General features: G+C 34.9%; 1 protein-coding gene across 1 annotated transcript; it reads right to left on the bottom strand.

Moving 5' to 3' along the window:
- Positions 1-663: 663 nt before the first annotated feature.
- Positions 664-6,907, bottom strand: LOC140767567 (ER membrane protein complex subunit 7 homolog). Its single transcript, XM_073107530.1, has 7 exons — positions 6,744-6,907; positions 6,598-6,641; positions 5,420-5,528; positions 3,502-3,565; positions 3,307-3,423; positions 3,115-3,223; positions 664-1,168 (listed from the first exon to the last, which is right to left on the bottom strand). Exons 1-7 carry the CDS (start codon positions 6,851-6,853, stop codon positions 1,083-1,085), a joined length of 639 nt encoding a protein of 212 aa, XP_072963631.1. The 5' UTR covers positions 6,854-6,907; the 3' UTR covers positions 664-1,082.
- Between the last annotated feature and the right edge of the window lie 10,211 nt (positions 6,908-17,118).

Below are 17,118 nucleotides of genomic sequence, written 5' to 3'. Positions count from 1 at the left end.
GTATTTTGAGCTAGAAAACTCGGCTTGCTCGACTCATTTAGAGCTCAAGCCAAGTTCAAGTGGACCTCTAAACGAGCTGAGCTCATAAGTCTCACAAGCCGGCGAGGTTTTTCCTTTTTCTTTTTGACAACCCTAGATAGTAGTGTCCAAAATAAAACTTTTAGTTTAGGTAATAAGTGTATTTTTTAAATATTAGATGAAGGGCATACTGATTAACATCTTTTTTTTTTCTCTTTAAAATAAAGAGAGTACCTTATATTTCTCTTGTCCATATTATATCCGAACTAGCAGAGAAAGAGTCAATTTCTCCTCATCATCTAAAGAGAGTGTTAATTTAGACATCATATAGGTAATTAAGTTTTCACACCCTAGTTTTTTCTCCCATGGAGAATATCCATGCAAAGATAAATAGCCCAAATGCAAAACCATTTTACACGAGAAAAACGCTTCGTGATCTTAGTCGTTAGGTTGTCGAACATATTGATTAGGTATATATATATGGCATCTCCAAAGTCCAAATACATTGAAACACTAGTAATGTGCATATAAATTAAGTATTGATGCTAGTTCTCAGCATGGGAAGTCAGTAAAGGTGTGATATCTCTTTGATTAGTTAGGCATTGATGAGAAGTGGATTAGAGAAAGTTTAGCAAAGAATAAAGATGAGCAGTAAGCAATGAAGCCTCTTAACAACCATCCAATCTTAAGTCCAAACAACCATACCAGACCTAACCTTATACAATTACTACATACAGAACTCTGTCGAAAACAGTTCAGTAAACCTGGAAGAACTGGCAATTGAAATACCTTTTAAGTTCAAAGATATGCTGCAAGAACATCCTCAAGTCTTACAGGCTTCTGTTATCTATATATAAGTTTGATAAATGAACAACTGCCTTGGAGGTGTGATTCGGATTGTGCCCAAGGGTGAATTTGAAATCACGTCCAACAGAGCCAACAAAATTTAACTATAATAGCATAATGAAAGTTATGACAAGGGCGAAGAATTTATAGTTTTGAGTTTGATAAGTTTGTGATCCCATCCTCTATGATCCAGCTTGAAGTGTGTAAAAATATGTAACCTAGCTGCCCCTTGACAGTAAACCAGAAAGAGAAGGAACTCCTTGGGCCCTCATCTCTTCTTGGGCCCGTTTCATTTCTTCCGGATCTGAATGCCAGAATATAAAGTCACACAAAATAAGCATATAAATTTCAGGAAGTAAATTTCTTTATCAACGAGATTGGCCCTCAAAAGGATGCTTATGATAACTCCAAGTAGGCATATAAACATAAAGAAAGCAGTCAAAGAATAATATAAAAATAAAGAAAGCAGCCCAAGAATGTTTCATAGAGGTCCCCAGCCCCACAGAGTTATTGGACGCACCTACATATATTATACTATAAAAAATCAAGCACAAATTATTTATGAATTGAAGTTTCTTGTTTCCCTCTTACTATACTCTTTCCCAAGTGTAGGTTCATGCATAATGAGTGCAACTGATAGGCAGGTATTTCTAAATGCTAAATACACAACTAGTTCCATTGTAAGATGCTAAATGAATTTCTATAGCAATAACATTTAGAGGGTAAACATAAGATTGACTAAGATCAGTACTGATTGTTGTCTACTTAGAATTATGATCTACAATGGACTAAAGTACCAAAGAGGGAAAAAGGGCTCTGGAAAAGAAGTAATATACCTTTAAGAATGAAATTATGGCCAATTTTGGAATGCTTGTACATAAAAACACCTATACTCAGCATAATTCATTTGGATAAAGGCCATCAATCCATTTTTAATGCTAGGAATACAGTCCTCATTGCAATATTTTGGCCTTCTTTGTGCTTACTCAAATGACATCTTTCATATATAACTTCCGAATTCCAATTGCATATAAAAATAAATGTTTCTTCCATTTCTTCATTCTTTCGAGTTCACTATTATTTCTCCTTTTGTATTTGTGTAATTTAAATAAGTTCTAGCTCTCATTTCTTTTATAAACATAAAAAAAGTTATCATTTAAAATCATGGTTCCAAGTTTCGACTAATTCCAATCCAGAGCTGAAACTAGTCAAATGACTAGTTTCCACCTGGTACTAGCCGGATTAGCTGATACCCGATCCGTCTTATGTCAAGATTGGCCGTATCGGCCGAAACCAACCAAAATCCAGAGAGAGAAAGGGAGAAAGGAGAGTACGAAAGAGAGAGAGAGAGAGAGAGAGAGAGAGAGAGAGAGAGAGAGAGAGAGAGAGAGTGAGAGATAAAGAGAGCCGTCGGAGAGAGAGAAAAAGAGAAAATACCTCGTCGGAGTTCGTCGGAAAAATACCTCGTCAGAGTTCGTCGAAGAAGCATCGCCGAAGAAAAATCGGAGAGGGAGAGACCAAGAGAGAAGGAAGTCGATGAGGGAGAGGGAGAGTTAGTAGGAGAGAGATAGAGAGGTGATAGAATCGGAGAAGGAGAGATCGAGAGAAGGGAGACGGTGAGAGAGAGAGAGAGTTAATGAGAGAAGGGAGTCGGTGGGGGGAAGGGAGTGGTAGTCCGATAGAGAGAGGTAGTGAGAGAGTTAGTAGGACAAAAAATTAATAACAGAGAGAGAGAGAGAGAGAGTGGAAGAGAGTTAGTTAAGGAGAAAGTAAGAATTATTTTAATTTGTATCAGAGGAAGAGAGAGTGAGTGATAGAAAGAGAGATAAAAATTAAGAAAATAATATTTATTTGTTGATTTTTAGATTTATATGTGAATAATTTATATTTATATCTTATTATTGTTTTTAATTTTAGAATTTTTCTATATTTAAAAAAATAAATAGATACAGACGGCTGGTACTGCCAATATGTATAGTTTTTTTTGGACAGCCGATCCCAATCCTAATTCCGATACTTAGAATCTTGTTTAGAACACTATCTATTTCTAGAATTTAAATATCTATGAAAATTGAGGAAATGATATACCCATAATCTAACTCCGGTGAAAGATATGAGTGTATTAGCATCCCATGCTTATTTTGGGACTAGAATAGGAGTGTTACCAAACTACCAATTTGAGTTATCATGCTAAGCTATTAGGATTTAGAAAAGAATTATCTCATCCGTGAGTATGGTTTGGTATATTACCTATGTTCTCCATCAACTTCGGCATCAGGAACACCATAACCAACATGAATCCCACCATCATACCCATAGGACTCTTCAAAAGAGACATAACTGAAAAAGGTTGCCTTACCTGCAAAATGATTGCAAAACAGCAAACTCCATTAATTGAGGTAGAGATGGAAACATTAAGAATTAAAAGTAAAGCTTAACCACCTCATAATAGTGCTCTTCACTTAAAGGTTCTAAAATGAGTTCATTTAGAAGCCTTTTATTCTCTGTAAGTGCCGCCTGAACCTTACCAGGATTTCTGGCACTAACATCAACACGGACCTGGTATATAACAGTAGAAAGTCATTCTGTAATTCTGAATAGATTTAGATTCATTCAACAAAATGAGGAAAGACTTACTGGAGAAAAGAAATAACCCATTGAAGCCACCTCGATCAAGTGAGTCCCAGCTGGCACATTGTGACTGAAGCATAATAGGTCAAAGAAAAAGATAGATTGGCCAATTACCCAAAAGGCCAAATAATCCATCAACATACATGATTTAGGAAGATTAAACATCACAAGAATTCATTCTACAATTAAAGTCACTCATTGCAATAAGGAGCAAGCTAAACTGAACACCATAGTCTAATCATCCCTCTCTTCTCCTTTTTTGCTCTAAAATGTAGGCCTACTTGTCCTCTTTGTTCTCAACCTCTTCATTGGCCTTATTACCTTTCTCCACCTTTGGTATATAGTAAAAGAAGGTATTGTCATGTAAATGGACTACTAAGGATTAAGACAATACTTTCTTGACACAATTCATGCTGACCTTCAGTTACAATTTTCTTCTCACTCACTACAGCCACACTCCAATAAAACTAGATGATAACTGAATGCCATCTGGCCTGATGTCCCCCTCCTTTTGAATTTGCAAGAGAACAAACACTCTCTAAGGTGCTCCACCGAACCAGCAATTCATATCATTGCTCCCTAGCTTCCAGCTTTATTAGAGTTTCAATAACTGCTATTTTTCACATTCACATTCCTTAACTAGTTCTCTAGTATATTATCTTATCCTACCTGCTTTTTTACTATGCTGTGCTAACTTGAGACTAAGTTCCTACAATTTTAGATTGACAGTTTTTGGGTGCTTCATTGCAATTGGAGGCATAGACTATCAGATTCATAATGAAGGGAGCCATAAGCCTCAAAGCTCCAGGAATAAGACTCAAGACAACCCTCAGCATTTTAGAAGCAGGCCTCTTTCAAATTTCTTGCAGTAGTTAGAAAAGAAATACTATTTTAAAAATTAAAAAGGCAACAATAAATTGTACTCTTCCTTTAAAACTTTTGATGTTATTCGCAGATTTTTTATGTTTAATAAGCTAACGACCTGGTCAGCTTAATATTAATCTCTTAAATGGAAGTTTCACATCTACATTGCAATTACATCATACGAGTGGTAAGAAAACCCACTTTCTACATTCAACATAAGGTCAGTAATACGAAGAATGGCTTCAGAATAAGTATCATTAGTAAAAAGTGTGCACAACCTTGTAACCTTATCCATGAGCCTCAAGTGTGCCGCAAGAGCCCTGCGTCGGTGTGAAGTGAGCCTCATAAGTTCTCTGATTGATTCTCTATCTCCTTGTTCTCAAATTTCATCCCTGACTAAGAAATATTTTCTAGATATCTGATCGACACTTGTGGGATATTAATCAACCTACTTTCTATGAGTTGATAATTTTGATCAGTTAAAAATAAGCTAGTGTTCTGCTTCCACTACTGAGCTTGAAAATGTGATCCTTCTCCTGCTTTGTCCCTTTGCAGCTGCTGACCAGCCTTATACTCACAATAGTTAAGATTCATAACACTAGCTTCCCATCACTATGTACCTTCTGCTCAACCAATCTTTCAGTATCAGTTTCTATCTGTAGGGCTATAGTCCATGTAGATTCTAAACACACACAACCCAACATTTGTGGTAAAATATACATCCTACTGTATGCCAAAAGACACATAACAGCACAAACTAGAATTGGATTCAATCCAACACGAGGTCCTTTCATTTATATTTCAAAACTTCAATACATCTTTTACTAATTGCTGTAAAAGACAACGGGCTCTCTGTTCTCCTTTGCAGCTACATCAATAGCAAATGGTGAAAGATACAACCCTCAAGAGATACTTCAGAAAGATGATATATTAACACTTTAATGTGATTAGGTCGGTGGAAATGATATTAACGAAATAAATTCTGGCAACCATGCAAAAATGTGTAATTTTATATGAGATTAAAAGTAAATCACAAGCATTAAGGGCAGAAATAGGATACAATGAGAAGTAACCATCTGGTCTAACAAATGTGACCCTCTGACCACCATTGAGTATTACTTTGGTGTTTGACATTTTCGCAGAAAGACCAAAGCCTTTAGATCCCATACCTATTGTCAACAATTAATTCATTAAAACTACTGAACAAAATTTGTTGTATGAAATTATGTTACAAGAATAGACAGAAAGATATTGAAAAGGCTACCCATGTAGGATGAAACAACATAGATATCACATGACATGCAGTCAACAATTGATCAACAAAAGGTTCTTTAGGAAATAACATAACACCAAATCTACAATAAAACTTGAGGCACTGAGTAGTATCCAACATGCATATATGAAAAGAAGTTAAGATTCTATGTTTCATAATGATATATCAGGTTCTTCTATATAAACACAAATTATTTGTTTGTGTTCATTATCCTACATAGCTTAAGGAATATCAAAAATCTCACAAATGGAATATCTTTTGGTTGGCTTTATATAAGCCAGTCAATTACATGAGTAATTGCACCATAGAGCAGTTAGGGCAATGCACAACATGCATTTGATCTCTACAGGAAACCAATTTTAAATGAATTGTCACAAGCGCTTGACAAAACAAACAAACAAACAAGCAAACAAATGGGTGTATTACACAACCATAAAACAATGCCTGAAACAGGTCATACCAAAGCACTAAGCAGCCAAAGTAGCCACCAGTGGTACTGATTCTATAAATGTACGTTTTTTATTAGCCTGCCATTGTTTCTTTATAACCTATTGTCCATTCCTTTCCAAGCTTTGGGCAGTGAGAAGGAAAAAAGAAAGAAGGAAAGAGAGAAAAAGAACCTAAATCTATGGAAACGTTTGCATAACACTAAACAAACGGCTGTTCTTAAACGCGACACTTCTTAAAGAGGAGAACAAAAATGATAGCAAAGATGAAATTTTTATGCCTCAAAATTACAAGTGATTGCCAAGACAGCTTCTGGGCACTACACAATGAGATCTCCTAAGTTAAGAAAATAAAAATTGCATCTTTATCTTTAGGAGTGGAACTATTGTACGCATGCAATCAAGATTCATCTACCATTTAGAATTGGATAGCAATACAAACTTGATTTTATATAAGAAAAAAGATCAAATAGGACTAAAGAAAGAAAGGAAGAAACATTCAGATGTAAGTGGATTCACCTTCCAACTTCACGCGACCTGCAATGATATACCCATCTCCAGATCTGAAGGATTTGAATGCACCAAAGAAGGAAGAGATAATGAGAGGTCTAAATTAGGGTTTACATAGGGGTGGAAACATGAAAGATCAAAGGAGAAGAGCATACCCGGAGGGAGACGCGACGGCAAGAGAGAAGAAGAGGGAGGCGAGGGGAAGGAACAAGAGAAGAAGAGAAGGCGCGAACAAGGAAGCGACGCTCGCCGCCGATCTCTTCATCGTTCTCGTCGTCAGTGGGAGAAATAAGCCTTTTGCGACTAATTCTTGTTCAAAAGACGGAATTTTCACTTGTAGGCAGTAGCTCTTGATCCAGGCCTGACCCATTGACTCGGCACACAATCGGATCAGTGTCGAGCTCAAGCCCGATCCACTTTACAAAGTTAAAAATGGAATTTTTTGACCAAATTAGCCCTCTTACAAAAATTATTTACCCTATTTGCCCTATTCTAAACATCTTCAAAATTGTTCAGCATTTTACTTTAATATTTAGAAAACCCTAAATTGTTTAGCGTTTTATATTTCATAAAATGCTAAAAAGTAAAAAAAAAAGTTTCAAAAAAAAAATTTAGAGGAGTTACGACGCTACAAAATTTTTCTTTATATTTTTACTTATATCTTCCTCTCATTTCAAATATGGCCCTGACTTTAACTCGATCTATTTCAATCCCTCTTCTCTTACCGACGATCAAACCAAGTCACTTCCCCGACGGAAGACCAAACAAACTGATTGTGGTTCATCTTCAACTGAGATTCTCATGATCTTTCAAGAACCCTTTGTAGAGCTTCCGGATGTCCGTTTGAGGTTCAATTATATTTCGATCAAAATATATATTGATTTTTTTTTCATCTTCGTAATGACATATCACATATCCAAAATAGACTATCAATTGGAGGGTAATAATTTGTGAAAGTAAGTAGTTTAGCGTCTTAATAAGATGCTGAATAGTTTAGTATTTTTAATAATAAAATATTAATCTCTTCCTAATAAAGTGCTGAATTTTTTAGCAACTTTTTAATAAAAATATTGATATAGTCAACGTTTTACTTTTTGCTTGATAAAATGCTAAATTATTAAGTATTTTACTTAGGGCACAGATTGTTATTAACTTTGGGGTGTAATATATTTTGGTAAGTAAAGTTTAAAAGAGGTCTAGTTTGGTCAAAAACACCCCAAAGATGCCCTAGCCATTGGGTACAAGGAGAGATGTCAAGCCCTAGTGAGGTTCTTCGCTTTGCATCGAATTAAACCACATGCTCCACCGCTTGTGCAGGCCCCCGTCAATTCCTTTGAGTTTCATTCTTGCGAACGTACTCCCCAGGCGGGATACTTAATGCGTTAGCTACAGCACTGCACGGGTTGATACGCACAGCGCCTAGTATCCATCGTTTACGGCTAGGACTATTGGGGTATCTAATCCCATTTGCTCCGCTAGCTTTCGTCTCTTAGTGTTAGTGTCAGGCCGGAACAGAGATTTAAAGAAGAAAAAAGACGGCATAAGAAAGTAATCCACCCCGGCCTATGTTCATTAGTGGGTGAGTGGAAAGGAGGACGAATGGAAGATGCAAGATACATCTTTTCATTTCATTCCACTATAGCGGAAGATGATTAAGTGTGACTTCTCGTCAAAAAACCATAGATCAGATAGGAAAATCAAACCCTATGGCTCCTTCACCTTAGTGGTTAGTTGAAAAGAGGTGCTAGTTTGGTAATGAGAATGCCTAATTAAGGTATATTATGTGTAGGAATGAAGGCAGTTGAGAGGCATATTTGGCCCTTCATTTGGAGACAATTGTAGATGGCACTAGAAGAAGCTGTCCAAAAACCTGGTAGGACTAGAGAATTATGAGTCAATGCTTTGATGGCATTTTCCATAAAGCTAATGAAGCAGCAGACTTCATAGAAAACCTCTCTATAGTTTACATATGTTCTTTTATTACTAAGTCCATCTTGGAGTGTTGATACCTTTGATATGTTACATATTAAACCTAGACCGTTCTTGTAAAGTGATAGGCTCATGAGACTCGGACTTAATGGCTTTAAAATAAAGTGATTCTAAAGTCGGAGGGAAAAGATACGACTAAAATAGTAAAAAAGTTTGAAATTGGATAGAAATATAAATACTGATATTGCGAAGGTTGTCGGCGAGTGGTGGACGACCTTGAGGTGGTGGAGGTCGGCTGTATGGATGGGTGACTCATAGAGGTAAATAGTGGCTAGGGTTTGGAGACAGGATTAGGGTTCCAGATTAAATCTACTCTTAGAAAAAAAATAATATAAATAGCTATAATTGAATGATAAAAACAAGATAAAAAATTAACTTAACCAATATTCATTTTGTGATCTTATAATAATTTTAATCAACTAACTAAAACTCAACCAAACTTAGTCTACTCTCGTTGACAGATCGTATCAAGGTGCTTTTTTGCATAAGTGGCGTACAACTAGCTAACCACATTCTTTTTAATCAAAAAATTTAATTCCATTTATGCTTTTTTGTTGTAATTGACCCAAAAGTAATTAGGAAACACATTCATTTATATATGTTGATGTGTCTACTCATTTTTGTCATTTTTATATTATAAATTTCAATGACAAAACAGGTTTATCATGTTATAATTGGATAAATTAAAAATATAACACTCTAAACTCAGCGTATATGTGCATATCCATGTACTCACACAGCAGTCTGGCACCACATGATAAGATGGGTGGGGCCATTATGTAGAGATATATCTATAGTCAAAATAATTCATTCCGGAGATAAATCATACAATCAACTAAATAAATAGGTTAATATATTAATATTCAAATCTATAAGAATCATATTGCTACATAATCTAGCAAGACCTATACAGGCCACGATAAACCATCAAATTATGATTAATACATGAATAAAATACAGTCCAACTTATATAATATAACCTATTATAAAAATTAAGTCTAATATAGTGGGATACAAAAATATGCAATTAGTACAACTTAATTTCTACATAAGCTATCTAAGCAATATTCTATACCATCTCAGCAATATTCTATACCATCTCGCATCTACTTACCTCATCTTCACTTATATTTTTTTATGATATTTCGAGTCGTTATTAGGTACCATATATCGGGGAGATTACCACATATTGAGGAGAATTAGAAAATAAAAATAAAACGAGTCATGAGATAAAAGGCAAATGAATTGATCTTATCTCAAATCCGTGATGTCAAACAAAAAGTAAATTATTTTCCCTCATTCTCTCGACCTCTCTCTCTCTCTAGCTCTCTCTCTCTCTTTCTCTCTAGTTTCCCAATAGTCACCGACTGCCGGGAAGAGCCGTCGTCGGCCCTTCTATCCACCGGTGAGCATTCCTCTCTCTCTCTCTCTCTCTCTCTCTCTCTCTCTCTCTCTCTCTCTATCTCTCTCTCTCTCTTTGTCAGTTTCCTCTCGAGACCACCATAGGTTTGAGCTACCGACGAGAGGCTGGCTACTAAGTGGCCACCGGCGGTCGTACCCCTCCCCTGCGACCCAGCCCTCTTCCTTTTTTCTTCTTCCTTTTCTTCTTCTTCTTCTTCTTCTCTTTCTCCTCCTCCTCCCCTTCTTTCCTCCTCTTAGGTAGCACCCTGCATCAAGGTGCTGGGCCGAGCCCAGCACCTTTACAGCATAAGTGCTAGGCTCGGCCTAGCACCTTGTTGCACATGGTGCTGGGCTCAGCCCAGCACCTGCTATGTTATGGTACTAGGCTGAGCCCAATACTATGTACAGTTTCTTTTAAAATATATATATATATATATATGCATATTATTAATTACTATTTAAATTATATTTGATTATGTTATTAGTTATTTAAGTAGTTTAGTTAACCTGATGTATTTAATATATATGAATTAAATCTAATTATATCATAGTTAGTAAATAAATATAATTATATCATGTTTAGCAAAATACCTGCAACATAAATTACTATATTAATCCTAGCTAGGTATAGTAATTATTAGGGTTATGTACGTGTATCCTTGCGAAATTATTTGTAGCAACTTAATTCTTATTTCCTTAATTATCAAAGAGAATAATAGATAGATAATTATGTTTTAAATACACTAGTAGATAAAACAATTATGGTTAATAAATAACAAAACAAATATATGAATGAAGAGTATATGATTTCAATGAGAAATTACATTTTAGCTGGGTTAATTTTAATTAATAGAAAGACTATTATATGTTATAAATAATTTTAGATTTTGACCCTCTTGTTCAAGACCCCGTGGACTTAGCTATCGATACTTGATCATTGTCGTAGCAGCATGAATGAGTGGTTGTTTAGTAATTACAGTAGTGGTGAGTAGTCTTATCCCCTAGACGCTTTTCTCAAATTAGGTTAAATTATGTATTATGTATATGCATGTTTTGACTTCCAACATGATTATACGACTTTATCTAAAGATGATTACAATCGAGCATATTTTATCATGCATGCAATTATACTGATCTTAGATATGAGTATGATGATGATATACAGAGATGATTAGAGATGACTAAACTGTTATAATTTTATGTCCAATTGATCTGTAGCATAAGTATGCATGTGATAGATTAGCATGAGTATGCATGTGTTGACTACATGATTGGATACTACATTGTATCATTTTTCTCTTGATTTCTGTTCCACCTAAATTCCTGTTATGTATTGACTTGTTATCATACTAGATATATGCATATAATCTATCATTTAGAAGGAAAGAATGAAATGTGATTGGTAGAATAGTTGATAGAAAACGTGGGGATACTTGAGTGGGCACGAGAGTTAGAGCATGCTTAGAGATAATTGATCACTCGACATAGTCGCGATCCTATTGGCTTTACGTCCGAGGTCGTTAGTCTGTGTGTACAGCAGACATTCAGACATATGCTATTCGTGAGGGCATATGTGGCGAGTTATCCTCACGAGGTTTCTATCAGCTAAGAAGGTGCCCAGTTTGGATGGATGTTGATACCTATGCGGGTGGCGGGATATGAATATATTTGAGATACTCTTTATAGATGGCGAAGTATTACTCTGAGCTTTTGGAGATGATGTTGAGACCGGGTACTAGGTGTTGACTGTGCATAGTGGTCTAGTATGATGGTGTTATACCGAGATGTCAGTGATGATTGTGATACTAAGAATTTCATACGAGTATTGAGTAATTTTTATAATTTATATACCATTATATTTGACTTTATGACATGGTCGGTATGCATCATGTGTGTTATATTTAAGAGTGATACGATGATAGTGTGATATAGATGTTATTTATACATTGTCAAGAGTTTGTGTTCTTGATCAGTTATAACATGACATTTACTATAAATCTAGGATTATCGAGGACTTGCTTATATGTTCATTCAAGCATGATGATTCTTTCTTATTCATATTATCTAATACTTGATTTACTCTCTGTTTGCCTTTACTTATTCGGGATAAGGTTTATTCACTGAGCCTTTAGCTCATTACTCTCTTTATTTTCTCTTTTCCAAAAACCCAAGTGAACAAGTGGAGTAGGATACTCCCTTAGAGGTTTTGCCAATGGGTGAAGAGTAGAGGTGATTAATGTTATACGCTAGATGAGTTGTGTTATTTAATGTATCAGTTGACATCCTTCGAAGTGTCTTTATCCTTGTCTTATATTCTAGCAGGTGATTTTGTACTTGTATAATTATGTATATATCACAGTTGTGTATATGTAGTTGTGAGAATCTCTTGATGATGTGTTATGACCTGTGTGAGATCCAAGTAGGGTTATCTGTATGCTGTTGACGTTAGACTTGAGTTATTCTTAGTTTAGATGCTTTGGACAGAATTATGATATTGATACATGTTTATTTGATTGTCAGTAACTAACAAAATGGTCAGGTGTCATACACATGCCGTGTGGGCTCGTGCCATGCACGTGTTTAGGATTTGAGTGTTACAATAATATATAAATAGATAATAAGTTATAGCATAAATGAGCATGTACATATAGCATCAACAATATATATATGTCTCTAATGATACAATTATAGTATAACTTTCTCAAACATATCAACATATGATGTATGCTATGACAATTTCAAAAGCAACTACAAATAATGCATGGCAACTACTCAATAATCATGTATATCAACATATGAAAGAATCAGCAAATTTTTCAATATCTTAGTTATTTATGTCAACTTTAAATAACATCATCATACTAGATTACCATCGTCATATTCGAAAACTTAAAAAATATCATGCCATCTGCTAAGAATATCTCAGTCATAATCATACCTTAGCATTCAATTAAGGGTTTCAACATCTATCGAGACCAAATACCCTTCTAGTTGATAAAAATTATGTGAGAATAACTCATTACATATGCTTTAAGGAACGATATGTATTCGAATGTTTGTTACGCACACAAACTACTAACCTCAGACGTAAGATCATATAATCGCATCTCTAGTGATAAAAAAACCACCAAGTGCATCTTAATCCTCACACCCACTCAGGTATTGGTATCTCACCCTTTTTGTCAAATATCATATTAATGAGATTTTATGTTTTCATTCTAAATGATACATTATACGTATTCATCCAGTACTATAATACATCATACATATAAAGAATTTAGGTAGTAAGAAAGTCAAGATAAATATAACGCAATACAGTCTCAAATCATATATTTATCATATGTATACTTATGCTAGAGATTAATTTGACATAAAATATAAATATTATATTAATCTCCACTCATCTCTATATATTATCTATATACTCATATCTAAGATTAATCTAATAAATGACTGATAAATATATGCTCATCCACTATTAGTTGTATATATTATGATCAATCATGCTATAAGCCAAGACAAAATACATATATATAAATACATAATATATCATAATATATGAAAAATTTCTAGAAGGTAAGACTATTCATAATTTGATCAAATATAAATATGGATCTCAAATCTATCGGCCAATATTAACTCATTGCTAGCAAAGTCTATAGGGTCTTAAATAAGAGGTTCAAAATCTAAAAATATTTAAGTAGTATGAAGTTAGCCATTTGTCCAATTAGAATTAATTCATATAAAATATGATGATTTATTAGGTTTAGATTTACTATTTTTATTAAATATCTAGATATATATTATAGATATAATTTTGAAACTATAAATTTATTATTATTATTAAATGTTAGCTATGAAATAAGAATAAAGGATTGCTCTTTATATATATATATATATATATAAATAAATATATATATAGTCTAAACATATAATTATAAAATAAAAGTAAAAGATTAAATATATATAATTATAGATAAAATATAAGTAGAGTAGTGATTGAATATTCAATCATGTATAATAAATAGGTTATCTTACTATTTTATTTTTATATAATAATATATGTTGGACGTTAAAATTACATACCTATGAGCATGAATATAAATATGCATAAATTTTATTATAATTAATAAAATAATTTGTATTAATCCAGTAATAATATATAAGTTATAGATACATATTTATATACATAAAAATGCTTGTAAGTATAGTTAATTACTAATTGTACTAATAATATTTAGCTAATAATTATATTAGTGAGTGCATAATCTTAAAATAATTAGCTGCTCAAATAATTTAATTTCAGTTAACTAATTAACAATTGATAAAAATCAAATAAAAACAAAAAATAAAATAAATTGGAAACTTCGCTACCAGCTATGTTGTAGAGAGATGAGGAGGAATTGAAGAAGAAGAAGAAGAGGAAGAAAAAGAAAATAATAGAAAGAGAAGGGAGAGAGGGAACCAGGTCATCGGGGAGGGGCTCAGCCAGTGCTGGCCAGCCAATTGCCGGCCTCTCTTGGGTGGCTCAGTTCCGGTGGACCAATTTGGGAAAGGAAAATTGAGAGAAAGAGAGAGAATAGAGAAGAAGGGAAAGGAGGAAGGAGGAGGCTCACTAGTGTGCTAGCAACCGAGGTGGTTGGAGGTGGCGTACCATTGGCACAAAAGAGAGTTTGAGAGGGAGGGGGAGAGAGGAGAAAAATGAGAAAGAAAGGGAGAGAGAGAAAGTAGGGAGGGATAGTTGTGGTGGCGAGGCACACCGTTACCACCTAGCTTGGCTGGTAGGGCTGTCAAAATAAACGAGCGGCTCAGACTTGGGTCAACTGAAACCCGACTATAGTTGAGCCAAGCCTGAGCTGGATTAGAAGGCTTGAAATCATTTTTGAGCTGAGCCTGAGTTGGAGCCAACTCGCTCAGACTCGGCTTGATAGGCTCGACTTAAGTATAATATTTATTAACATTATATGGTATTAATATTATATATAAATTAAACATTAGATTTTTATCCAATGGCTACCGTTAGATCTTTAAAATTAGCCATTAGATCTTTATTCAATAGCTACCATTAGATCTTTATCCAATGGCTACCATTAGATCTCTGAAATTAACCATTAGATCATTATCCAATAGCTATTTGCTACCAGCCTACCTATCTCTGAAATTAACCATTGGATATTTATCCAATGGCTACCATTAGATCTTTGATTATACTAACCATAATTCTAAATCTAATAAAAATATCCTAACAAACCCATCCAATCTCCTCATCCTTTCCTCCTCCTCCAATCGGCTACTCCGGCCTCTTCCGGCGATGGCCTCCTCTATTGACGTCGACCTCCTCTATCGACGTCGACCTCGATCTTGGCATCGGCCTCCTCCTCTATTGTCGTCAGTCTCCTCCTCCTCCTTCACCTCATTTGGCCTCCTCGTTCTCCATCGATAAGCCGTCGCCGCCTTCTCCTCTTTGTCGGCCTCACCTCCTCCTCAACCACCTCCGGCCATGGCAAGTTGCTGCCTTCTTCTCTCCATGGTCCTCCTCCTCATCATCTTCCTCTAATCCGACTTCCTCATCCTCCTCTAGCCTCAACAAGTCGCCATCCCTACTGTCCCTATTGCCCCCTCCTCTGCTTTTAATCAAGCTCGGGCTTGGCCCCAATTCAATATGACGTGGCTCGAATTGAGCCAAGCCGAGCCTAAACATTTTTAGAGGGCTCGAAATTAATTTCAAGCCGAGCCTAAGCTAGAGCCGGCTCGCTCAAGCTCGGTTCGTTTACACCCCTACTAGCCAACGCCTAGGGCCGCATGGCGTTCTTAGCATGAGCTACCGATATGCATGGCACAAGGCCATGCCATGCAACCAATAAATTTATTCTTTAGGGGGCTGAATTGTTACAGTAAATATTAGATCGAAGTACATAAAGAATAAATATAAATTAATGAAAAATTATTTCCCTCTCTTCAAGTATTCTTAATAGGAGAAAAAACTATATATCATTTTCAAATAATTGGTCAATAAGATCATTGATTATGTTCAGAATAGAGCTTTGATTAGTATAGCATTCTACAACTTCCGTAAAATTTCAATAAGTTCAACAATTTTCTATCAAGATCATGAGGTCCCAGTCGGACATGTCCAAAATAGATCTCTCTTGGACGTTTAGGATAGAGTATGCCATTGAAACAAATTTATGAAGGGGCCCAATTAGGTTAAAAACTCAAACAAGTCAGAACTATAGAGAGGTAAGATTAGAAAAGCAGAATGAGATGGAATTTTAGAGAAGATAATGGATGGGAAAACACATCTAGGTTTTTTCTTTGAATTTATTTAAGTTTTAAAACGTACTTAATGCGTAAAAAAGAATATTATTTGGAAGGGATAATGTGGTTAAATTCAATTAGGAACAAAATTACAAACAGACAATTGAGCCCAATAATTCATGTCAACCAAAGTCTCAGTTTTAGATTCTCCTGGAAAACTAGTTCCAAAATATTCCAATCATGCGGACAGAATCCAAATGCTCCCTTCTTGTGTCATTTTTGTCTTCAATCAACTGCCACATAGTTAATAGCATGCAGCTAAGTCCCAGCTCCCAAGGGAGTTGTTCCGTAATAACTATTCCACTGGATCTCTTCACTAATAGCAGATGCAAACTATTTACTATCCTAACAAAAATTATTTACTTCACTCCAGGATTAAACACTTTTTCTGGATTAGAAAATAAACATCAAATTATTCCTATTCCAAAATTTTAAAATACTATTCAAATTATTCCCTTGATTTCATTTAAATTATTCAAAAAATTCTCTCTTTTCTCTCTTACCATCCACTCATTTAATTTTAATTCAGGTAAATTATATTTTATCTCTATGTGGTTAGGCTTAAATTCACTTCAGCCTTTTATAGTTTCATTTGTGTCACTTTATCTCTCGATAATTATACAAGTTGATACGATTATGATCCGAATCTGATTAATATAAACTCAAATCCATTTAAAAATTGAATAATTGTCTTGGGTCAATTTTTGCCGCCCCTAACTAGGAGGTGTAAACAAGCCAAGCTTGAGCAAGCTAGGCTTAGCTCGGCTCGATTTGAAATTAGGATACCTTCAGCCTGAGCTTGGCTTGGCTCACCGAAATATC

The sequence above is a fragment of the Typha angustifolia genome, chromosome 9 (assembly GCF_048772165.1).
Source record: "Typha angustifolia cultivar Huaian chromosome 9, ASM4877216v1, whole genome shotgun sequence".
In the NCBI taxonomy this organism is placed as follows: Eukaryota; Viridiplantae; Streptophyta; class Magnoliopsida; order Poales; family Typhaceae; genus Typha; species Typha angustifolia.
Note: the sequence above shows the minus strand (reverse complement) of the source record. Positions and strands in the feature narration are given on the sequence as shown.

What these genes read in the sequence shown, in the direction of transcription:
- LOC140767567 (XM_073107530.1), bottom strand. Translation starts at nt 6,853, where the DNA reads ATGAAGAGATCGGCGGCGAGCGTCGCTTCCTTGTTCGCGCCTTCTCTT. An exon ending in GCCGTCGCGTCTCCCTCCGG is followed by an intron (nt 6,642 to 6,743) that starts GTATGCTCTTCT and finishes CAAATCCTTCAG; the next exon opens with ATCTGGAGATGGGTATATCA. An exon ending in CCAGATGGTTACTTCTCATT is followed by an intron (nt 3,566 to 5,419) that starts GTATCCTATTTC and finishes ATTATGCTTCAG; the next exon opens with TCACAATGTGCCAGCTGGGA.